This window comes from Anser anser (assembly GCF_964211835.1).
Source record: "Anser anser genome assembly, chromosome: 10".
NCBI lineage: Eukaryota > Metazoa > Chordata > Aves > Anseriformes > Anatidae > Anser > Anser anser.
This window is the reverse complement of record NC_139730.1, coordinates 12,688,181-12,713,754: the sequence shown is the minus strand read 5'-3', so window position 1 is coordinate 12,713,754 and position 25,574 is coordinate 12,688,181. Positions and strand designations below refer to the sequence as shown.

The 25,574-nt window shown below is 38.7% G+C and overlaps 2 protein-coding genes across 5 annotated transcripts in view; one reads left to right on the top strand and one right to left on the bottom strand.

Annotated features, from left to right (window-relative positions):
- NPTN (neuroplastin) overlaps positions 1–1,178 on the top strand; it is a 51,734-nt gene extending 50,556 nt beyond the window's left edge. For all 3 annotated transcript variants that reach the window (XR_014588742.1, XM_083850556.1, XM_083850557.1), the window contains one exon: positions 135–1,178. The gene's annotated coding sequence lies outside the window, so the exon portion shown is untranslated. The remainder of the gene's footprint in view (positions 1–134) is intronic.
- On the bottom strand, positions 583–25,555 carry REC114 (REC114 meiotic recombination protein). 2 transcript variants are annotated; one of them, XM_083850560.1, is made up of 6 exons: positions 25,341–25,555; positions 24,602–24,691; positions 11,053–11,136; positions 6,337–6,528; positions 4,682–4,750; positions 583–1,438 (listed from the first exon to the last, which is right to left on the bottom strand). In XM_083850560.1, exons 1-6 carry the CDS (start codon positions 25,455–25,457, stop codon positions 1,277–1,279), a joined length of 714 nt encoding a protein of 237 aa, XP_083706686.1. In that variant the 5' UTR covers positions 25,458–25,555; the 3' UTR covers positions 583–1,276. The 2 variants fall into 2 exon arrangements, with proteins under 2 accessions (XP_083706686.1, XP_083706687.1); XM_083850561.1 differs by having other exon boundaries at positions 6,349–6,528; positions 25,341–25,554.
- Between the last annotated feature and the right edge of the window lie 19 nt (positions 25,556–25,574).

Here is a 25,574-nt window from a genome sequence, read left to right as displayed (position 1 = left end):
GCTCGGTTGGGAAGCCTGTGCCTCCATTTAAGACCAAATTGGATGTTAAGCGCTTTGTTTACGTACTGTTGTGGCACGTGATGTTGAAAATGCTGTCAGGCATTGACTAGCACCTTTTCTCATTTCTTTTTTAGAGCTTTAAGTTTCTGAGAGACTGATGGCAATATGACCTGCTAAATTTAAGGGTTGGAACTCTTGGTTCTAGAACTCCAGTTCTGTCTGATTTTTTTCCTTTTCAAGTGAGCAACAATATGACTGTCTAAAGCATGCCTTATTTAGCCTCTCCTGTAAGGATGACCTAGCCAGATAAATTTTAATACTGCTTCAGTGTAGAAGGTGTAAACTATTTTGGGCTTGATGTGCTGTGAATGTTGCTTTTCTTTTCCTTAATATATTTAAACATTAGAAGTAGTAAGTCGGATCACGCATGCACCATTTTTTACTTACTGTAGCTTTTAAATTGGCAAAGCTCTAAAGCGCACTGCTGCCATCTAGTGATACTTTTTGTAAAGTACAGCAAAACTTAAAAATATATACAGTATATATTTATATTTGGGGGAGGGGAAAACCAAAATACAGTAATTGTGTTTCATTTTTAAGCTGCTGATGTTCATTCCTTACTGTATGTCTGAAAGATGAGAGAATTATGCTGTTCTGGTACTTAGAGAAGTAATATAAATTGAAATTATCTTAAGGGCTTAACCTATATAGAAAGACTTGAGTGTCCTATAATCAGACTTCAAAAGCTGGAACGGTTCGACAAGGTGGTGACGGTGGAGAAATGCAGTTGAAACAAAAACAAAACTTCAGTTTATAAATATATATATATGATTGCTTTTTAAGTGATTTTTTTGTTAACTCATGTAAATTCTCAAATCCTTTTGCACTGATGTGTTCAACATATTCTTGTACATTCAATTCAGGCAAACTTTTATAATTTTCTTTTTTGTTTAAATGATAATGTTATAGCATGGTGATATTCTATGCAACTAGTTTTAATCTTTAGTTTGACACTGTAATTTCTCATGATTTAAAGATTGTAGAAATAGACCTAACAGGGTTCTCATGATGTGCGTAACTGTAGATGCATGAACTTGTGTTCTGTGTATTTGTTGAAGTGCAATGATGTATAAAAAGTGGATTCACCTGTTTTTAAAAATAAAACACTGACAAAAACACGTGAGACTTTCAAATATTTAATTGCATTTAAGCTTGTATATCCTGAGTACTGTGTATCCTGGAGCAGATATTCCAATGGTAGTAAGTTAAATATTGCTCAGCCTTCCACGAGTTTTTTCAGTTCCTTCTCCACATCTTCCACAAAAGCTGGGAAATTCTGATCCATAAGACATAAGCGAATGAAGGGCCCCAGCTCTTGTGCGCTCCACGCTGAATGCCGGTACACAAGGGGGAGCTCAAACTTCTGTTTCAGCACAGACTGCAAAAGGAAAAACAAAGGTGTTGCACTAATCTTGTACATAAAAAGTAGCATTACATGGTTTTTGTAATGATGCAGCTACGTCAGATTTTTCCTTCAGTATTTAATAAAGATGCATCTGACTTGTTATTATGCTGTTTGAATACTTTCAATCCTGTATGATTTATCTATGAAACTCTCTCCCCCTCACACCTGGTTTCAATTCCAATACAGCTTTCATGCAGCTCTGAATTCCTGCCTGTGCCATTACAAAATGCTGGCTTCCTGGGTAACATGACTTCCTAGTGAATCCATTCTGTGTAAGAGAAAAGGATCCTGTGTGAAGGGTGTGTACTGCTGTTCTAATTGTGCAGGGATAACCAATGTGGTTCTAAGCTCTTAATTTAGCAAATTATCTCTTAGAACTAAATGGTGGAGCTTTTTGAAAGGTGTAGAACATCTTTTCCATCCCAACCTGACCCCTGCTCTCAGCTTTTCCCTTGGTGGTGCAGGAAGGATGTCCATCATGCTATTTTTCACTACAAAACTAGTAGCAGCAAAACAGGTGCCATATAACAGCATGCACTGAGCTCAAGGAGGCCCTCACCGACTCCTGGCATCCATGGGTGATACCAGAGCTCATCCATTAGGTACACCAGAGAAGTGCGTGAGGCTAATGGACCGGGAGGTTGCTTGGCAGCTCCTGAGCACTTTCCATGCTGCTGTGACTACGACAACAATCTGAAGCATCTCGACTAACGCTTCGTTGTGGCTGGCTGCCAGTGTTCCTGCTGGATGGGAGCCATACTGAAGAAATGGCAACTTCACAGTGTACAGGCCCTGCCATAGCCAGGGTTGCTGCTCATTGTAAATCTCGTTATTCACAGTGCGCGTTAATGACTTAAAAAGTTTGTGTACCAACGCTTTCCTGTTGTTCAGGCTGCAAATACAAACATCGCCACCCACTTGCTTTCTAAATTGCTTTACCTGTCTGTTCTGAAGTCATAAAAGCATCAGCCAAGATGCTGTTTGGATACTCTGCATGGGAGAGCAGGAGTACATAAGTCACTGAAGTGCTGCTTTCATGTGAGGTAAACATGATGTGCAGAGGCAGCTGGTGATTGAGGTGAGTCGACCTTGTGTAATGGTGTGGGGGGGTCTGTAGCTGGGCTTAAAGAACTTCAAATGCCTAGCTTGGCCTCTTCTTTGGTGCACTAATGGCATACTAGGGCTAAACCAAGGCTCTCCATCTGGAAAAGTCAGGATTGCTGTTAGTTTCAGTCAGGCCCTAGCTTCCACTGCTTGAACCCGAAACAGGGCAAAGTAATGAGGTGGGCTGTTTGGGCATGCTGACATCAAGCATAGCTATGTTTGTGAGAGGGGGGAATCTAATTTTTCCTAATCTTACTGGTTCAAAATTGCACTATTGCTGTTAACCTAGCTCATGGCATAGTGCTGATTGAAGAAAAGTATCTTTGAACACAAAATAGTGTTTAAAAATGATTATTCTCTTGCAGGTATGTTTTTTTACTTAAAACCAAAGCTGCTGCCAGCTTCTTGAGGTGGCAGAAATGTAGAAATACAGCTCCATGCTGTTCCAGAGCACCAGCTGAATGGGTATGTCTCCAAGGTGAATGAGGAAAAGATGCTCAGCCCTGAATGAACTTTGTATTGTCAGGGCACAGGAAATCAGCTCACAGTACAGTACAGTTGAGTTAAGCTGACTAGAAAGTGGAGGGGCAAGCAGTGGATGTATGAAACTACATCAAGGAGTCTTTGAAAGGGAATTTGCTAGCAATTCAATGGAGAGATGGATTAAAGCATACAGCAAATAAAAGCCTTGTTAGCAGATAGCTTTGTTCAGAAGCAGGTATCATGCATTTGTGATTTGAAAAGAATTTCTTAGAACCTGAGGTCTTCTCTTACAATGTTGGTATTAATTTACATTTCCTAGTATTGCCTCTTAAAGCAGAAATTAGTTGTGAAATGATTATGGAAAAACACAGTTGCTAAAGGCAAGCTCTGCCATGTCTGATCGCTCTGTACTGAGTGTTCAACAGCAGAGCTAAATTAGCCCTAGGACAGGAAGGGCATACTGTGCCCTGTGCAACCACTGTCACTAATTCCATCTATTTAAGGCTCACAGGTAGCATCAGGGAAACTGGAGGACCTAGCGCAGTCCTGAGGCTACTGTTCACGTTGTCAATTAATCCATCTGCCTTCACTGCAGATAAGAAGCACAAAGATGCACAAAAATTACTGTAGGTAGCATCTGCTGTTGAGCTTGCTCTCTGAGGCCAAGCTAGGTAGAAGGGTAATGGATGTAGCTTTAGGTTTGCACTCAACTGCCTAGCAGGGGACATATAGAGCTTTTCCAGTGACTTCCTAATCAGTAATGCTTATAACCAGTAAAGCAAGTCAATGAGTCCCATCGTTGTCAAGCTTCAGCGTAACTAGAAGTACTAGGCTAGAGTCTGGAGGATCACTACAAGGAGAAAAAACAAACCTGTGAATGAAACAGCAAGGTATGTGCTGCAGCTCTCAACACAGAGATAGAGAGTTTGGGGAACTCTGCTTTATGAAAACAAAGTGTTTGTTAACATTTAAAAGCCTTTTAGGTTTTAGAGATGATAAATTTTTAAGAGGGAGTGTAGGCGTTGTCCCTTAAACCACTGATGTGAAGAAACAACTTCATCTCTCTGTCGATAAGGAAAAAGAAACTAGTAACCATTAGAAGCAACTGCACAAAAAACAGGTTTGAAAGAGTACAGTTTTCTCCCCAATTGTCTTGTTCTGTGCTGTCCCAAATTCACAATAAGCAACATTTAACTCCCACTAATACTAAGCACAGCTTTACCCTGGACTTTTGGTTGAACTGTCAATTGAATTATGGGATCTCTTGCTGTAGGTCAAGAATGATTGATGTTTTCAGACTTAAGCTAAGTAGAGATAATATCTACAGAGTCAGTTACAGTCATATATTTATAAGTGACCTCTGGGTATTTGTTTTCTCTTGGTGTGGCAGCATGTTTTTAGGCAAACGGTACAATTACACCATGAAATCTCTGGTGTTACAGCTTATTTCCTAGTTCTGGATCATTACACTAGAGCCAGTGTTTTTGTTGGTACAGATGACAGCATTGGTAGCATCCCGATCTTCGGTGAAGACACCTACCAGACGTTTACAGTATATGAGAGAGCTTTTTCTCTATGCCTGGGAGATTCAGTTACAGGATCCAAGTTAGATTTATTTTGTCTTTTTACCTGTGCTAGCTGTGTTACAGATCTTCTTTCTCCAAGGCTTGTGTAGGAATCTGGTAGAGGCTCATCTGGCTAGAAAATATCAAATGCAAATAAGGGCTTGTTACCAAGAAGAGAGTGGGTATGTGCAAGAAGGGAAGTGGTTCCATTTTTAGAGATAACAGGAAGAGAATGTGCTCAGCTACCTTATGCAGTAAAAAGGCATCTCTTTTTATGGAACTTTAAAGCACATCTGTTAAAGTCTTTAAAAATGAAAGACATGAAATAATGGGCCTGTAGTTAAACTGTCATATCTAAACCAAGGTAACTTTTAAACTACTTACTGGAAGTACCTTTAAAGAAACACTGTGCAAGAGTGCTCACCAGGAGCAGGCTTTTTAACTTCCCATGGGTTATATCACTGAAAAGATAGCTTGAGGTGTCAATTCTGTTTTCTGAGTGAGGCTTTCAGTCACAGAGTGAGAGCAAAGTGATACCAATAGTGTGACTACTAGTGTTCAATAATATTCTGCCTTTAAGTAGTTAATTGAACTTTCATTCTTTATTTTAACTCATCGGGAAAGGAGCAAAGTCCACAGGATAGATAAGTGCACTTAAAGAACAAGCAATGAATCTTGAAGATCAGATGTTGAAGGTTATACATCTCCTATACATCTTTCTTCAAATAGTGTAAGTCAAATTAACAGTATCATCCACCTCTTCCCCCCACTATCTCTACCACATGTTGTTTTCACTGTCCAGTCATGTAGGACTTTTCCTGGATTGTATCTTGAAAATAATGTAGCTGAAAACTTTGACATTCCCTTTTCAGGATGCTGTTCTTGGCCCTTGATATTTTATTGCATACCCAACAGTTTCCCTGGCTGAGTTAGCTGCACGCATGTTTTTTAGAGATGGTAAATGTGATCCTCTGAATAGCCAAGAGATCGTGTATTTAAGAATTAGTCATCCTCAGCAACATTGCCTTTGCCTCCTCCAATCACCTTAAGTCGGTGTCTTAGAGGGAAAACATTCTGCTCCTACCCTGGAGTCACATCTAAATTTGTCAGGTTAAGCTAAAATGTATACAATTACTATGTGTACAGTTATTAAAACTACAAAACAGGAGTAGGTAAATGCAAAAAGGAGAACACAAGTCACGGTTACTTAAATGTCTCTGACCATTTTTCTTGAGCTGTGTAATTCAGCTGAAAAGCTGCCAGGTGGTTCCCAGCTTGAGGAGCTAAAACCACTTTTTTTAGAGTGTTATTTTGTTAACCTTTTTCAGGCACACTAAGAAAATAGCAATATGATAGCCAGCTTCTGTAGCTGACTTCCTGAATGACTCCATTCCTGTTCACAGAGTTTCCCTGCATGCAAGCTGAACTTTAGGTTTCCCGGTTCTTCCCATACCAGCTTTCATGAAAATTAATACAGTTCCTGAGATACAAAATACGATGTAGCTGGCTAGAGGGGAGAAAAAAAAAAAAGTAAATTCATTTGCTATGAAAAACACTGGTTTGATGTAAACAGCTACAGAACTATAAAGAATATTGAGCTCTGCTGATTTTTTTTGTCTTGGAGTCTGTATTTAAGTAGAATAAGCTGTCATTTACAGATCTAGCACTGATAGGTGACTGTTTTCCCATTTTTGCATCCATATGCTCTTGCTTGCTTACTACATGTAGTACTTGTTCAGCATCTTCCACTTGACTTCCACCACTGAGACTGTGGCAAAGGTTCTGGCTTTGTTCATCGGTTACTTGAACCGGTACGTACTCCCCAAGTTTCTGAACACAGTTGCAGCAGTGTTCCAACATCTGTTGTTTTGAATCTCCATCAAACTGAACTCTAAACATGCGGCATTCATTCTGCTCAAAAACAAAAAAAGAAATTAACTGTTCATCCCCTCAAAATATTTTGATTTGATTAAGCTATTAGATATAGTTAGGTAGACGGTGATTAATTCTTGGATCACTGCACCAACTTAAAAAATCAAGTTTTCTATGCTGTAGTTTCATTTATCCCAACAGCTAGATAAGAATATAATTTGCAACTTGAAAATCAGTTAAAAAAAAAAAAAAAAGCGGCAAGCAGGGACACTTACAACTAATACAACTAATTAAGCTTTGCCACAACAATGGGTACAGTTATAGCAGGGAAATCTAAGTTCTTATTGTTGCTGCAAACTCTCTAAGGATATTCCAGCTCTGACTGGTTACTGGTGACAAAAAATGAGATGGCACTAAAGTAAACACAAGTCAACTTTGGCATCTAAACTAAAAGTTCTAGGAATTATGTTCTATTTAGAATTTATATTGTCTGCATTAAAATCAGCCTTTCCTACCTAGTGTGCATAGCTAAATACAAATTCAGTTTAGCATTCCAACTTAATGCCGCTGTTCCTTGAGTAGAAGTTAATGCAGTTGATCAGGAGTGAAAGAAACTCAAATGCTTCAGCAGGAAGGAGTACTGTGCAAATGGAAAGCTATTCTGTAACCTCTCCCTGAAATCAGTCCTTGGAAACTTCCATGCTGGAAACCAGTTTTAGTCCACCTCTCTTGCAATGATGCAGACATTCAGACTAGATCACTGCAGCTGTCCTTGGACATGAAATGGCAGATACTGTATGTATACACCAGTATATAGATTTCATTGAGAGAATCTTCCTGGTTAATAAAATGGAGAATTAATTACCTCAAGTAGTGAAATAATATTAAGAATTGCACAAAATCAACCCCCAGTGTAGGTTGTCATGCTGAACAATAGTATTTTTTAAATACATGGAGAACCTGTCATGCACAATAAGCTTCTCTTATACACATCCCACTGATGAAAGGCAGCTACATATTGAATGCTCTTGTTTACAAAGTGTATTACTGGGACTTTCAGTTTGATCTTGAAATTTCAAATGTAAAACATTGTTAAAGCACCAGAAAAGAGCAAGTTTTTCTTTCCTTGGACTGATATAGCTTATAAGTCTTCATCTTTCTAAGGTTTCAACATCAAAGCCGTTTTTTAAAATGTCTAGACACGCTGCTAGCCTGCTGATTTACATGAATACAAGGACATCTTTCACTTTAAAGTTTTTTGTCTCAAAGATGAGCCAGCTCTTTGTGACAGTCTATATGTTTACATGCATGTTATTTTAAGATGTGGCTATTGCGTAAAGTGATTTTTATGGCACTGTAAGTATAAAAGGCTGCCTTAATGCCTTTTAAAGGGAAAAATGTCAAAATAATTCAGATGGTAGCACTTGTTTTACCAGCACCCAGTTAGATTTCCTGTCATTAATGAAGGTGTCAGCTTAACTGGGTCAACTTCACGTAACTGAGCACTGATTTGTGGCTATGCCAGACACATAAGTTCTCATTAAAATGAGAGAAAAGTAAATTGCATCTTAATTTGAATTCTTTTTGGAGACTTTCAAAGAACTCTTATTTTAGTTACCCCTACCATCTGCAAATCCATTTTCAGTCAGAACAATTTGTATTGCCATTTGCCTTTTTGCAGGGACTGGATGGTTAGATACTTAGGATTACAGTTACAGACAGTAGGTTTTGTGAACTAAACACCTTTTTCCTTCACAGAAAGAGAGCGATCCATTTCAGCTAAGAGGTGCATCAAGTTTTAGCGTTAACAGTGCTAGGCAGCAGCATCTGAACTATACAAGAGCTGAAGTACTGAAGAACTTTGAGGTCACTTCAATCTTCCCACCCTAGAGAGGGTGAGCTCAATGAAAACATTATGAAGGGAAATGGCTTACTACAAGAATAGTAAGAATTGCTACTGTTTGCAGATTTTCAGATTAAAGTTTTTTTCTACATGGGGGTACATCAAAGACTAATGTGAGCAATTACTAGTGATGGAGCTGTAGAGAGGGTAGAGCTGTAGAAGGTAGTCAGCCATGCAGCCTTCCTTCTAAGACACAAGTGTGCATCTGACAGGTATGGCTTCAGAATTACATGCACGTATGCTTCAGTGAATAAAGTTTCTGATAGTATATCTGAGTTTTAGTACTGGTCTGTGAAAGGTCTTGCTTTTAAGTGTAGTAACACTAAATTTCTCAAAGTCTAGTTTAGAAACTCATTTTGCTAGCTAAGAGTCCACGATGCCCTATTAAAAGAGTATTTTATAAGAAATGAGAGTAAGTTTCACTGTCAATGTATATTAATGACTTTCAAAAGCCAATCTTTTAATGTTCACTCAGTTTCTTCTGAAGTACATAATCCCAGTGATTAACCTCCATGCTTTTTTGACATAGATTACCTACAACTGCAAAGCAGGTAATATGCAGAGGGTGGAAAAGGAGAGGAGAGAAAATAACTGAAACCAGTAAAGTAAGGAAATCAGACTGAAAGCAAGGAGCAGAAGGTATATCAGAAACGTTAGAGTAGTAGTTAGTTACACATGCCCCTTAATTGCTTTGTGCATGCAAATATAGGAACTGGTATTTGAAATAATAGCTTGCTTTCCTCTGCTTAAATGGCTTCTGCTTTGTCTTTCTCAACTCTACTTTGGTCTACCAGGGGCTGAGACATAACCCTTCACATAGTGTGGCTGGCTCCCTGAATATTTTTAAATGATTTTGAGGATTAGCACAGAAGCAATATACACTGATAGCATTTAAGGGATTGTCTCAGCTACAATTTAGGATACAAAGTAGAGAAGCTATATGATAGGACTGCTGCAATACCATTAAATCCACTTTAAGTCATGAGAATTTATGGTAAGTAAACATTTGGATGCAGTGAATTCATTTAAGACTATGTTAATATTCCTCCTTTTCCAAAATGTCCCTCAGGGCTTTCTTCGAGCCTCAAAATGATTGTGACGTTGATTTTTGTTTCTTGTGAGATGCAGTAGAGTCCCTTAACGCTGTACTGGGGAACTGGTTCTGTTAACTCCAAAGGAAACTGATGATCTACTGATTCATCAGAACTAATTATTGCAACAGCTCAATAGTCTTCTCCAGTAATATTCCACACTTTATAACACTTTATAACAATCTTTGTAACACTTTATAACAATTATCTGATAAAAATCAGAGAGCAAAGGTGGTTTGGTTTCAGACAAGCATAACCCATGAATTTAAAACACATCAAGATACTTATTTTTTGCATAGTATTTTTTGCATAGATACTTTTTTCCTAGTGCTACCATTAGTTTAGGCTTATTTTGAAACAAGATGAGTCCTTATATTTGTACAATGTTTATTATACCTCACATGTGCTTTTATCTTGCAATTAGCAAGGCATTCCACTTTGCAAATTGTACTCTTTGGTTTGTAACATCCTATGAAAAAAACAGTTATGCACCTTTCTTGAAAGAAATCAGATAAGAGATACAAGTAGAAGTAAGGAAGAATTTTTAGTTTTCAGCTCTCCTGGATACTGCTATTTGCAATTATAATAACCCGCTCTGTTCCTGTCATGTTCCTGGAGAATGCCAGAACGTCTCAGAATACTTGAGATGTTTTTATGCCTTAATAGTTCAGTGTGCTGTGCCAACAGTAAAAACTGGTCTCTAGCAGCTACTGAACAAGGGGCTTATCTCTTTCCAAAATTCCTGTTTCTAACTAAAGATGAACTCCCTCATCAAGTAGAGATAGCTAAACTGGAAGCAGCTGTTTTGGCTGAAACAACAAAGCCTAGAAAGTATCAGCAGAGAAGGGAGGGCTATCCTCATTTAGAAACAGCTTTTGTTTCTGAAAAAACTGCTCAGCACAGATGGTTAAGGACTTTCCCAGAGTTCACCTAAGAACCAAGAAAACTGAGGTTTATACTTAAGTTGGTAACAAACAAATGCCATGTAATTACTTAAAGGCTAGCCAACCCCTTTGCATGAGATCTGAAGGGAAGACAGAGAAACTCAGGTCTCTTCTATTAGCCTGAATATCAAATATCTGAATCACCAGGTGGGCACTACTGTGCCAGGTCTCAGGAGCCAGAAAATAGCTAAATAATTGTTTTAAATACTTCACGGGCCACAGTGAAGGATGACTGATAGGTAGCAGGCTTCTGTACACGTCAGAGAATTGCTTCATCTTTTTAATTGTTAGCAGTGCAGCTTTCACACTGTGGGCCCATTTCAGGTTTTATACAGTCAGGCTGGCAGATAAACTCTAAAATAAATACCAGTCTGGCTGTTTTAATAGCTAACTCTCAGAAAGCAGTCTAAAAGTCTCAAATAGCAGCAGTTACAAAAGACATTACGATGATTCAATGCAGTTTTGTTCCATACTTAAATTACAAAAAAAAAAACAAACAACACTTTAATTTATATACACAATTTACATTACCTCAGAATTTCTGGTTTAATTTATCCAATATTAGGAAACCTTAAGAAACAGAACTGAGTTAGCAATTGGAAATATTAAAAGTAACTCAACCTACCTTTGACTTTGCACAAAGCAGCAGGCAGTCTGCTCTTCTTACTATCTTTAACCATTTGTGGCAATCAATTAATGAAAAGCCTTCCTGAAATAAAGCAGAACACAAACTACTTGCACAGCAAACATGCAATACTCCAAAGTACACACTCAAATTACGTGATACAATTTAATCCCTAATGAAGATTACTGTCATCTGAGTACGGGCATCGTTTGTATCTATCAAACAATTGCCAACATGTAATTTTTACCACGCTGAATTAAATTGGAATCTGTAGCTCCAGTAACAACGGTATGTCGTGGTACATTCTAATTTCCATATATATTCTTCAGTGTGCATGTTACGAAAGTCTCCTTGAAATGCACTCTAAGAAAGCCGCAAGGAGAGCTACAATCAGTCCTTCTGAATCCCATGAAGTTGCCTGAGAAGGCAGCAGAGGGCAGGCAAACCTGAAGAATGGGCCAGCAGTTGGTTTATCTAAGGCCCAGACAGGCACTTTCTCCAGATGGAATCCAGGTAAACAAAGACGCAGCTTTGATAACTCAATAAAGATGTTTTTATACTCCAGTTGCATTAGCTGACAGTCTCTTCAAACAAGATGGACTGCTCAGCATTCTGTAAAAATACCCCAGGAACCTGAAAACATCATAAAAATCTTCAAGACAAGGGACCGTGTTCCCCAAGTAATTCCACAGGCTGCCACACAGTCATTATTTAGGAAAGTCTAGGGTGAAAACAAAACAAACAACAACAAAAGCCAACACAACCAAGCTTAAGGGCAGGGAGTTAATTACATAATCTGTTTTATGTTTTATCTGAACTAATAATGCTTTTGATGACCATGACTTTTTACATAGGCTGCTTTGCATAGGTGTCCTAAGGGCCAAGAATTAAAAGTCATGCCCATCCTGGACCATCAAAAGCATGCTTTTGCCAGTTCATATCCATCTTTCACAGGTCCAGGATAGGAAACCATCTGCCATTCTATTTTGGTACAAGAAGTCACCTTAATAAGACACTGCGTTTAGTATACTGGCACTAGTTTTAGAGTCCCATGCAGCAACTGGGTGTAGATTTTTAACTGAACTTTTATGAGGAATATCTATGAAGTGTTGGAATAGTCATGCCAAAGGCAAACTGGATCACAGACTATTCTGATCAGACACCTGCTGTGATAGATTCCAGAATGGTAAGACGGTCTGCAAGTATTGGTCCCAAATGATTTAGAGGCAGAGGGAGAAACAAATCTGCGCTGTTTTGGGGAAGGTGCAGACAGCAGGTAAGATACCTCAGCTGCTTGCACTGAGCCCATTCTGTCTGTGGGCAACGAGCACATTCAGTGTGCCTCAGGGTAGAACTTATTAAGGTGTGAAAAGCCTCAAGGTCAAAAGACTAGGAAAAACTTCACTTTGTGACCAAAGCAAAGTGCCAAGCTATCCTCTACTCCTACAGGAATTATTAAAGGAGTCTGGATCCTAAGAGGGACGAACCGCCAAATGATAGACCTCGCGACAGAAAAGAGCATCTTCCATGGTAAGTCATCGCTCTCCAGCCATACTGTGTGATGCAATCGGACTGCTGAAGTACTGGAGCAAGAGGGTATCCTCCTTCCACGTACAGACAAAATCCTCTCTGTCAAACAGTAGGAAGCCTCTAAAGAAGGCCAGTTTGTCATGTAGTCTGACACAGGAAAGGAAGCCTGTGAAATACCCTTACTCCTTTGTTCACCTGGCAATTTTAGCATCCCTGTCTTTGAGGTATGCAGTTTTAGCTTCTTTTGATAGACAAGAGCTTGGTATGCAGATTTTAAAGTTGTTTTAAAATAATAATGTCGAGCAGAATGCCTGTGGAGTAAGATGACATTAGTAGGCAAGGAAAAGAACGCAACACCGTTAGAACATTTCTAGATGTTGCAATTTCAGTTGTATATGTGACTTTGCAATTTTGCTAAGGATATTCATGTATAGAATTTGGCCCCCAAATATTGTTTAATTCTGAAAATGGAAAGGTGCTAGCAAGTTAGCTGTGCTTACGCTGTCACTGCTGATAGAAGGGATCCACTAAGGAAGCAAGCAAGGAAAATGGAGCTGAAACAAGATGAGTAAAGTACAGCCTAGAGGGCAGTCAAGAAGGGAAGCAACTGGTTGCAGAAAACATATGTATTGCAAAAGAGTTTGAATGGCACAGGCTCTAAGGTCAGAACAGAGAAAAATGTGGGTTATGTAGAACTGGACTATGTAAAGCAAAAAAGATATTTTTAAACCGTTCCTTCTAGAAATGGTATATTCTTGAGGTTTATACAAATAATCTGAAAAGCAAGTCTTCTCAGTGTTTGGAATGCACTAGACTGAGAGCATTTAAATCTATTTTGGTGAAATAAATGCAAACCAACTTAAGGTTAATTCCATCCCACTGCAAGGACTTACTTCCCTCTTCCCTCATTTCAAGCCATAAATGTTGAGCATTTCTTAACTTACTCATATTGAGGGGAATATCCATACCTTAATTCAGAACTGCTCACTCCAGTTAAGCAGCTAGACTAAGATCTGGACAACCAAACAACCCAGGAAATAATTTGTGTTGGAATATGACTGCTGCTAGTGCTTACATGCTTAGTGCTTCCTGCCATAGGTTGTTTATCCATTGCTGCTTGATTTCCTCTGATTCTGCTGCCAAGTCCTGAAAGACTGTTAGTGAAGCAATTCTAATATCCCCCTCTTTCACTAAGCCACTTTCCTTAACTTGTGGCCACTTCTGCTTACTCTGTTCATTTTGGATACTTAATGTCTCTGATGCACACCAACTGTGTTTATTTAAATATAGCTGTTCCCATACTTAGTCTATTTTTATAGTGTTTTTCCTTTCACTGTAATACGTAGGTAGAACAAATGTTTTCTCCATAAAATAATAACCCTTTTCACAAAGATCATAAAAGGCAGCTAATGTTTAACTTTCATACCAACTATTTTACTGATGCTTACCAGGTTGGCATTCTTTTATGTGCCCTGTTTCTGAGGTAAAATCAAGCTGGGGAAAAAATTATATATATCATTTTTATTTATGTACTCCTAATTATTCGACCCAAAATTTAATTAACTGAAAGTTAATGTACTTGAAGTTTAATTAACTGAAGAACAAAACAGAAAGTGTTTCCTTTTCCCTTGCACCTTTGTTGATTGTATATTGCCAAGCAGAAGCAACTAAGAACAGCTAACCTGTAGCAGAACTGCTCAGACTTAACTCCATCGTTAGATCACTTATATCAGTAATTGTCATTACAATCAGAATCCTCTAGATTTTCCTCAGTTGTAAGCAGAAAACGTCTGATTTGGCACCACATTAAGAAGGTTCACTCTGTTCCTCGTGGCTTTTCCATGTTACTTCAGGCAGCATAGAATCTGTATTTCAGGCTTCTTGGATTAAGACAAGATTATTCTTAACTGCATGAACTTTCTTGTCAACACTGAAATAGTTACAAATCCATGTATGAAGTTAGGTAAGTGAATTCTGAACAGCAAGAATGAAGACCAAAACAAATCTGTCCCATGTTCCATAGCTCAAAGTTGAGAGGATCTCTGTCACCACCCAGGAGCTAAGTGTGGGGTAGATTCTGGAAAATGCATGGCAATATATCAAGATTATAGCACATTTGATCCCTTCTAGAGATGATGAATCAACTCTGAATCTGCTCCCAACATATGCACGGACAAAAAATAGTAATAGCACCTCCAGATTGCTACCACCGTGCCGACAGAAATACAGAGAAAGCAGCTGTGGGCAGTGTTCCCCTTCAGCAGGCACCATCAGTACCTGCTCTACATTCAGAGTTGTTCATTGCTGAGCAGTACTGGGTACGAGCAAAGACAGATGGCAGTATAAGATTCATTGGGAATATAGACAGAAAGGCAACATAAAATTGGACAGGAACATAAGATTTCAAATGTTTACAATTTGAAGATACAAATGGCAGCATTTCTAGATGTTTGATCATTAGCATTCCATCATGCCTATAGCCTTTTTGTTATTCTCTGGGGTCATGCCTGTAAGAGCACTGCATTCACGGAAAACAATTTCATACACCCCTGACAAAAATCTGTCTCTCAGAGGGAGGATCCTGAGAAAAAAAATAAGCTGAAGCAGAAAACAAAGCAAGGCATTTTCCAAATATTTTGGAGCCAGGACAAGACATGACATGTCACATGAGGGAGAGATAATAATGCTCGTCCAGACTTACACCCACACAGTCTGTCATTAATTGGGAAATACTTTTGTTCTGATTTTACATTTCAGCCTTCAAGAAGTTGCTGGATAATGAGGCCTTTGTTCTGTGTTGCAAGGTATTGGTTATTATTATGAATACTTCTATTATTGTATCCTGTAGAAACTCTATGGTGCTAAGCAACATCTGAATACATGAACAGATTATTCATTTTATGTTAGGGTTGCCTAAAGGCCTTACAATCAATCTTAACTTAAAATTAAACCCAGAAAACCAAACACAAAGACAAACTTTCTCTCTTTTTCGCTGCCAATTATAACATGCTCATGAAATGCATCTGTAACTGTTTGTCCTCAGAGTTCACAGTTGAGACTGGGGGTATACAATGCATAACGTAATGGATGAGGGATTCAGCTGTGTATCCCACAGACTGGGAATGAGCATTCATAAGGAATTACGAGTTCAGCATGAGATCAAAAAAATGTTAGTGATATTATAAATGTTAATTATAAAATGTTAGTAATATTCCAGTGCATAGTTGCCAGAGTGCTCCTGTCTGAAAAATGGAGGAGCGTGGCAGAAAAGAGATGCTGAAGGCTTCAGACAACATCCTGCTTGCAACATTCTGATTCAGGCTGGACAGCAACATGGTATGCAGCCATTTCCCTGAAAACAGCAATCTTCTGCTTGCAAAGGCCCTGTTCAGTTTTCAGGAAAGGCACCTGTGACAGTTCATTAGTCTACTCGTTGCCCAAGGTAAGCAACAAGTAAGCAACGTTGCCTGCTCTGACCCCTCCACGTTGCAAGCTCATGCAACACTGCGCAAAACCAGCAGGGATGACTTCAACATGCTATTTTTCCCAGATGGAGAGACACTGCCCAGCTACTGCATCATCCTATGCAGAGCTCCTCTTCATGGGTCTGCTCACCATGCTGAGTGTGGGAGGTACAGTGAAAAATATTTTTGAAAATAATGTTCACTGTCTAGATGTTAAGTGATTTGTTACATTACAAATGTCAACATTTTTTGACTGCTGACATTCTAGGTACTACAATTATTCAACACATACTGAAGAACACCTTGTTTATTCTTAGAAACGACTACTTTGGAAACAAAGGAATAGTAGTATTATTTCCAGATATCTGCACAATGTGGCTAAATCTGGTAAAAGTCTGCAATGGAATAGAAATATTTCTTATAGAAAGCAAACATCAGTGGGCGCTCAGAGCTGAGAAGACTGTTACTCTATCTTATTGCAAGACAGGGAAAAATAAGGATGAGAGAGCAGACAGTCTGAAAAAGCTTGTGAATTATGTGTAACTGTTATGATGAACACTACATAACAGACAAAACTGAGATGCTTTCAGAAACCTTAAGCAAAATCTGAAAACATTCACAAGTACATGTTTCCATGGTGACCTCTTTGATTGGGATTTAGTCATTAATAGTTATAATACTGGAAACTATATGCTTGAGATGTCGCATATAGATTGTAAATCAAGTGCTTGTGTATATATGGAAAAATACCAATTTTTATCCTATTGGCTTTCCAAAAGACAATGTGAGCTGCCATTTTGCGCTTTTAACTTAGAAAACTGCTTACTTTATAAAAAGACAAGATTCATTTCATTAATGACTGAAAAATAAAAAAATTAATTCCAGCTTAAAGCTAGAAGTTATGGAAATCAAGCTTTGAACATAATTCCAATCAAACCTTTATTTTTATCTTGTGACTAACACACCTAGAAGTAGAAGTCTTCCTTACTTTTATATCTGTCTCTGAGATCTAAATACTGCCAAATAGATCTTTTTTTTTTCCTATGACGAACTGTTTTGAAAACTGAGCAGAGAGTACAAGTGGCAATGTGACAAGAAAAATTCCCCAAACATGACTACTTGGAGAGTGGGGGAAGTAGAAAGTTGTCTCTCCAGAAATTTCCAAGCAATATGCCAGTGTCCAAATTCTTGGGAAGCTAAGAGCGTAGCAGAAACCGTGTGTTTCACAGGCTGTGTGTAACTTCGATCTTAGTGCATGTTAAGTATCAGCTGCCTCAACCAGATCTTTAGAATATAGAATAGGAAGTGGAAAGGAAAAGGATAAAGGCCAAAAAGCCAAGGCAGACAGACAGCAAGCTAACTAGGAATAAAAGGATGTTAAGCTCTGTGTTCTCTTTTTGCATGCAATTTTTTCATCCCCAATCTCTTAGATGCCTGATCTTAAATGCTGCTGTTAGGCTTGTTTGATTCTGGAGAACTGATCAGGGCTGAACTCATTTAACAAAGTGTTCTGTACAGAGGCAAGAAAGCTAAATGAAGGACTGAATGCAGGCCACACATAGGCAGCCTTGAGGCAGCCGCGCAGGGGACTCGATAACCGATGAATGTCTTTTGCCAAAGCGCAGCGTTGGGTGCAGGAGCACATGCTGCTGGGTGGCAGCTTTCTGCAAAGAGTTCCCACAGACTGGTACAAACTGCAGCCCCTTGCAGAAGGGAACAGCAAAGATAAGCCCCCAACTTGGGACAAACCTCAAAAAAAATTTTTAAACTACATTTTAGAACAATGACAGCTGACCAAGGACCTAGAGAGGCGAACAGAATGCTCATGGGATTAGCTGGCTGAAGCACTTGAAAGCATTCCATTAGTAAGTCAAGGTAAGCAATTTCTGTAAGTCCTGATACAAAATACATACTTCCCTAGATCAGTATTTTACTTTGAACTCTAACTTTAGGGTAAGAATATTTTATTAATGCCACTACTCTTTAAAAATTAGTAGTTGGGTTTAGAAGAATTAGGGCAGGAGAGTAATATAAATCTGAAGCCCTTATAACTCTTTACTGATGCTAGTCATATAATTCATAATTGTTATAACAGGCATGTATCGTTACAGGAAACACAAACGGGGAAACTGATGTAGTTCCACCACCAAGCAAGCAGCATTAGCAACCTCCTCACTTCCCCAGGTCCCTGTCAAATGTCCTCATTTGTTGCACAGGGACTTTTATGTACCCAAGGTAGAGTTGTGAATATCATCTCAAAAACCTGGTGCATAAGTTTCAGGCACTGCAAAGAGAGCATCAAGAACATCAGGATGTCTGCTGAATGTTTGCCTAATTAACGAGGCTAGACTCTACTGTATCCTAAGCACTGTTAGCTTGTTAGAAGTCAGGAGGGGACCGGGAGGGCACTAAGGACATTTAGCCTATACTTCAAAAGATCAGGTCACAAATCAATTGCTCCGGATTCATTTTATCCTATTAAATAAGCCCTCTTCACAATTTCAATTTGTTTAATGTGTAGGATATTAAGAATTCTAGCACTGGAATTAATTGCATCCAATAAAACACCAAAATATAATTTTCATGATGTTCTGATTTGAAGGAGGGAAAGGAAATGAGTTGCACGTGTCATACGCAGAACATGAAGTATCTTGAGTGCGACCAGAAATTGCCAGAGATGTTGAGATATTCCTTTTAAAATTCCATTATCTACAGTGTGCAAGAATGAGATTTTCCTAAGATATGCAGTCTGTTAAGCAAAATTGCAGCAAAAGTAAGTCCTAAAAATGTTATGCAATTCCAAATGAAATACTGAAAATCAAAACAAACAAAATCCCTTTGACACGCATTACACATTAGGGTTTTTTTATGTTCTAGGCTCTGATGTTCTGTTTACCCTCCTCTGCATTCCATTTGGTTCATCACAAGAAGTTATCTCTAGCAGTGTCATTAAAGAATGTTTAAAATGTTATCGAGAGCATACCCATTCTGCAAAACAGTCTACCCATTAAAACAGATAATTTGGTTTTCTTTGGGCAACCGATGGATATATTGAACACAATTACTTCTTAGAGTAGGATGGATGTGCTTCAATCATCAGCTCCGGAGCATTCTCAGGTACTGTAAGCAATTGCATCAAGCTGCAGCACCCAAGCACTAGGTACGGACTGATCTGCCTGGTCTGAACATGCTGAGACTTAGCGCATACATTGTAGTATGCTCTCTGGCCGGAAAATAGTATTGCAAATTCCATTAGTGAAAAGTCTGCTAGAAGATCATTCATTGAATATTTTACTATTTTATGGCTTGTGAGAATAATTCTGTAAGTCTTCTATAAGATCTTCTTATGTGAAGATTTTATAACTTTTATAAATGCTTATAGAAGAGTCATAGTCTCACTCGGTCCTAAGAAACCAATTTTCTTTAAGGAAAGGTTTTGTAACAGTCCTGCTTTAAGAAAATAAAAAGAACTGTGAGAATATGTATATCAAAATATTTTCTCTTCAATGCATATATTTAAAGTCAGGAATCCTTGAATATTCATCCCCAAATGGATCAGGTTAATCAGCCATTAATGAAATACATATCTTCATTTCTGAACAACTGTCTTTCATCTCAGTTTTGTGCAAATGGAGATGTAGTGAAAGTTGGACGAAAGGTAAGACACCAAAGAAAAGCATTTAGTACGCAAAGAACTCCCACAAAAGCTATTGCCTGATGTTTTCATATGAAGGGAAGTGTACGTTACACAAAATAGTTTGTATTTTAGTATTTCCTAAATCATTACTTGACATGAAAAAGCATTTCATGGAAGAATCACTGAGCAACTGAACAAAATACGCCTTCATCCAAAAGAGTATTCATGGGATCCATGCTCACTAAAGAGAAAATACTTGGAACTGTCGCTACTTGCATGTTAGCCAACCAAGATCAGTTTAGGAGAAAACTAAGAAGCCGATCAGCACAGAGTTCAATTAATGCTAACATTTACTGCAGAAGAATGAATAAAGAAAACTTGTATATGCCATACAAAGCAGCTAAAGTCGGAAGTTCACATTTTTCAACTGATTCAACTGTAACTGATTTTTTTTCTTGCTGGACTTTTTAAAAAGCATCCACCCACAATATTATCAGCATAACTCAGAACTCGCTGGCAGCTAAAAAGGTTCATTTTGGCTTTTGTAAAATGTACACACCACTGAAGAACAGATGTACTCTGACTTATCTTCCTAAAGAAAATAGAAGGTACTAAACAAGATAGTTTGAATCTATTAATGCACTGATTTTACTACATTCTATGCCCATTTTAAACCAGAAGAGATGAAAATACATCATACTACGATACTGCCAGTTTTTAAAAGCATCCTATTAATGTTTTCTTTGTCAGAGATGTTACCTAAAAACTTTTATTTTTTTAAACCTATCGCTTAGAATGGTTCATGTTAAAATTCTTGGAGTGGGGTAAGGGTTCCTTTACTGCTGCAATAAAAAAAATATTAGGAACATCCACCACTTTCTGAATTCTTGCATTTAGTTTGCAATTTGTTTCATTCTTGGATTACTGCTAGAGGGAAGAAAAATCCCTTTATTGTTCATCCACAGAAATTTTACAAAAATACGAAATAGTTGTTCGAGTTGAGAAGGAAGTGGTCCCTGTGACAACAGAACAACTACCAGAATAACTTCCTTCATTTGTCCTTGAAATAACTAGTGGTTGAGATGAGGTAGTGTACTTGAGAAACCATTTGTTGATGTCAGATGGTAATTTCTGTAATCATACATTGTGCGATTGCTTAATGCTGTCCTATGACAAAAATATCTACTATTGCAGAAAGGCTCTTCAGTCTTAGAAAAGGTAATTCATCCACCAACAGCAAATGCCTCAGGAAAGTCAAACCAGATAGGAAATCTGGAAGAACAGCACTTGTTGCAGGTTGGTTGGCTGTGTTTTGTGTATTTATTTATATATTTTTTTGTACATTAAAGCAGTCTCATGTCATTCAGAACAATGTGAAACATTCAGTAGTTCTTGAACTAAATCACACCTCCAGAGTAAATTAAGCCTAACTCCAACCGGACCAACCGTGTTTAACCAAGGCGCAACATCCGTCTGAGAAGACCTTCTGTTACATTCCTTATTATCTGCAAATTGGAAACTCCAAAGACAATATGGTCACCTTCAGGCTTCTCCAAGGTCTTGCAGCCAGTGGGATCACCATGAAAACCATGTATGCCCCCCCTTATAACGGACAATACTTCTTTCACTATTTGGTGTTTGATAGGGCCGTGCACAGGTCTTGTGCCTCACTGTGTTCCTATGCAAAAGTATAAAGCTGTGACAGTTGTTAATGGGTTCCCTCAAAATCAGAGGCCTGCAGTACATCAAAAGGTCTGAAAAGTAGGGATTAAAAGATGGATCAAAAGACTAGACATCAACAGTTTTTAAAGGATGTAGTTACTACATAGCAAGAAACAGTTTGTAAGTACATCAGAGGGAACTTCAATGCAAGTGAGTAAGGCAGCACATTGGTGTTGGAGAACACCTTGGAATTGAAAAGGAAACTCAGTAGCCCACGCCAGCAAGTACAAATGAACAGTAAAAACAAGAGCTGAATCATTCCAACAATTGTTGGAACCAGCACTTTATCAGACTTCATACATTCCCTCTGGAGCAGAAACTTGTGTATTTCACATTATCCTCCATGACAAAAACGTCCATTATAATAGACCCCCTAGTGAGAAGATGTGGTCTGTGACAGATTCAAAAGAACTATACATACTTAGTTGCGCAAAGCCTGTTTAAACATTGTGACAGGTTTCTGACAACTCCTGGGAGCTGGAGACTACAGGGAGATAGCACCAGTGAGATTAACCATTTCTATGGTCTGATTATTTCTACAGCAACAACACAGGCTGTACTGCATTGCAATTCTTGTTGTTACACAGCATCTCAATAAGGACTTTGTAAAATTCCACCAGTGGCCTGCATAGTTCTGGCCTGAGTGATACAGAAATGATACTGAATTTCCAGTGCCTGGTGTACTGCTTGAAGAAAACCATTCACAGATTCAGTAATGGTCATGCATACTGTGTTATCAGTGCTGATACCAGCTTCTGGCTGACAGCACCACCCCCTGTGCATCACCTTTCTGGCTGATGATACTGGCTGCTTTACCAAGTAGATTCCATAGACTGGTCATCAGAGCCTGAAAAGATACCTGCAGATTGGGATTGTCCTAGGCAGAATTTTATCACTGCGTGTCAGCACCAGGGAAAGGCACACCTTTCTGGGAGGGCATGTGCTTAAGGAACAAGTCTAACCAGTAAAGCTAAGCCAGATGTTGGGCCAAATCACTTGTAAACAGGAAACACAGGTCCGAAGACGCCCACCAGTGTTCAGAACTAGCAGATTGGATATTTGCTAGGTTTTTCAGCCAGTCCAGTATGTTGAAGACGGAACTGTGCTCCCACAGTTGGACTGTGGGACTACTCCAATCTCTGACCTGTTGCAGAGAGAGAAATAGGCACAGGGCATGTTGTACCGCTGCATTTTGCACTAGGTTAAGTTCAATATGCACAGAACACACCTGCAGCATGATCCCAATTACACATCCTAGGAGAAGTGCATCCAAAGGAATTGACAATCAGGTTTTAAAATGCATACAACACCAGTTTTGTATACCTTCTCTCATACACTTAATAAAACATCTTTGGTGTGGCCTTAAGGTTGGTGTAGAAACATTGCCAAAATTTGTTTAAAAAAAATGACATTTTAAAACTCTTGGTATCATGTATTGGTCATATTTACCAAGCTTCTTTGTTCCACCTCTATTCTACACTATTCTTAAATTGAGATTATTACTGCAGTATCTTAGTGTCTTTTAGAAGCTGAAACAGACCTGAGAGATCTCTTCAGAAATTCCTCATTTGGTATTTCAAGCAAGGCAGCTGCCTGAAAGCTTCACTAGCCATTAAACTCGAGAGTGCCTTTCTCAGCCAAGTCTTTATAACGCTTTTCTTCCTGCACTCATCCCTTACGACAGCATGCTTTATCTGCACATTATTATTTGCCAGATACAATCTTTGCCAGACAAAGTCTCTGAAGGGCTATAGCTTTTGTCCATGCCTTTCTTGCTCATTAGTTAATTAATAAAACTTCCTTTCAGTTAGCCTTTATATGGTTATTTCAAGGACATTCTGCAAAGTAATACAAGTCTACTAGGTACTAAACAGTTACAGCTGTCTGATCAGTGTACTGAAAACAGGACCAGCCCCAGGAGAGGGGCATTCTGCACTGATTCATTCCCAGCAGAATTTGGCAAGAGACGGCAGCAAGTCTTATTTCAGTTGTGTCTGTTTAACTATCTGGACATTCAATTACTCCATTCCTTTTTCTTATTCAACACACACTGCTGAAATGCTTTCCTTGTTCCATTTTTACCTTGTCCAAATCCACTCAACTTGTCCTTCCTAAATATATAAGCCAAATGCTATGCCTTGTACGAGGGCTATACAGACAGCTCTCTTAGTTCACTCACTACCTATTCAATAACCTTAACACACTCAAAGGTCAAAAAAAATAATCAAGGGTATCTTGAATTTTTAAGTTGAATCTTGAAATCTTGAGTACCTACATGGGTCTCCCCCTCTATATTTAGAAGATATTTCTGTAAGTTTAAGACATTTTAGGAGGCACAGCAGAAACTAATTTATAATCTTATACATATCCTTGTACACATTCTGTATTAAATATGCATTTATCTTACTGCTGCAGCATTTTGCAATGGTTTGTAATTTATTTTTTTTTAAATACATTTATCAGACAATTGCTACTTGCTATCATCACTGGGTATTGGTGATATGCACTGAACAGACTGGATCTCACCTTCCAGCACAGGCTTTTTCTGTCATGAAGAACGGAGCAATCTCAGTATCCAACCCATTCCCTTAGATGGGGTGTTTCAGGATGTCTTTATAGTTTAGAAGCCAGTCGTACTGAAGCACAGGCTACAGCACAATCAGTTGACACAACTCTGAAGATATTTTGTCTCCAAGAAGGTAAGATGGATGTTAGATCACATTACCCAACATATTGAAAACAAACAAACAAAAAGAACCATGTCCTGTGAAAAACTAAATTATCAAAATACTAACAGATCACTTGCAAGAAACTAGCTGGATCATATGGCAAATCTTACAATAAATTATATTTTTATGTATTTCTTAACAGCATATTTTCTGTTTTCTTATGCTGAAGAATTATGTTGGAAAAAATCATCTTTCAACGTCAGCAGCACTTAGTATTGTGTCTTAATCTATATTTTTAGAACCACTGAGGAAACACTGTTCCTCAGTAGGAAATAATACATGTAGTATTAGTCTGATAAACTGAGAGAGAAAACACCACATGAGAATTTCCATGAGCAAAATAAAATTGGCAGTTTCCTTTCACTGGGAGAGAACATGAAGCTGAGAAAGGAAAAGAAGTCAATACTGATGCTAATGAAAAGGAGAAATTGTTTTTATATGTGAAAAACAAACAAAAAACAACTTACCAGTACTGTTCTCTCTTGGGAGATAAAGAAATGGCCAGATACAACAATGGTAAGGATAAGATGACCAGATTCTTCATTTGATTCAAAAACCTTTAAAAAGATTGACAAAATAAAAATCTATCCCTGTATGCACAGAATCTACGCTTTCCATTTCTAGTACAAAATGAGAAAGGCTTCAGAGGTCAGTGCTGGAAGTCAGAGGTAAAAGTACCTCCCAGAAATGTAACTTGCCTTCAGCTCCCACAGACAGCAGGCAGAGTCAAGAAATATTTACTAATTAGAACCCCATACACAGACATAACTGCTTTGAAAAAACACGTGAACCCTTCTGACTTGATCTATAGCTTTTAATACAGCAGGTCACTTCTGAAGAAAGAGGAAAAAAGCAAACCACTAACAGATATCACTAATATCATTAACATGTTTGATTATTAATTCACAAAGGAAAACCTCTCAATGCCTGTGTTAGTTAGCTTCATACTCCCAGGCTGAACAGACCCGCCCAAGCCACACCTATGCAAGCTAGCTTAAGAAGAGGAAAAGGCGTGATATTGTAGCATTTTTACTATTATTTTCAACTGTTTCGCGTTTAGCTTTCATTTGATTATTGCTAAAATAACAAAAGACACTCCACGGTTCGGGTTACAGCTACAAACGCCACACATTTCCACACAAGAAGGGCCAGGGATAGGAGTTACAAAGGCAGCAAAACCGAGAAAAGACCCCGGTACCGGGCCACCTGCCAGGAGGAAGCGGTTTGCTCCTCGTCGCTGTCCGTCGGGGGCAGGAAGCGACCGTAGCGCTTCAAGGGCCACGTCGAGGCGCTGCCCAAGAGGGAGCCGCCGCCCGCCGCCATCGCGGCCCTCACGGGGCTGTGGCTCCTCAGCACGAGCGGCCTGCGGGCAGCAGAGGCAGGAAACGGCAGCCAGTAGGAGAGTGGAGAGAACGCTTGAGGGGTCTCGTTCACCAATCA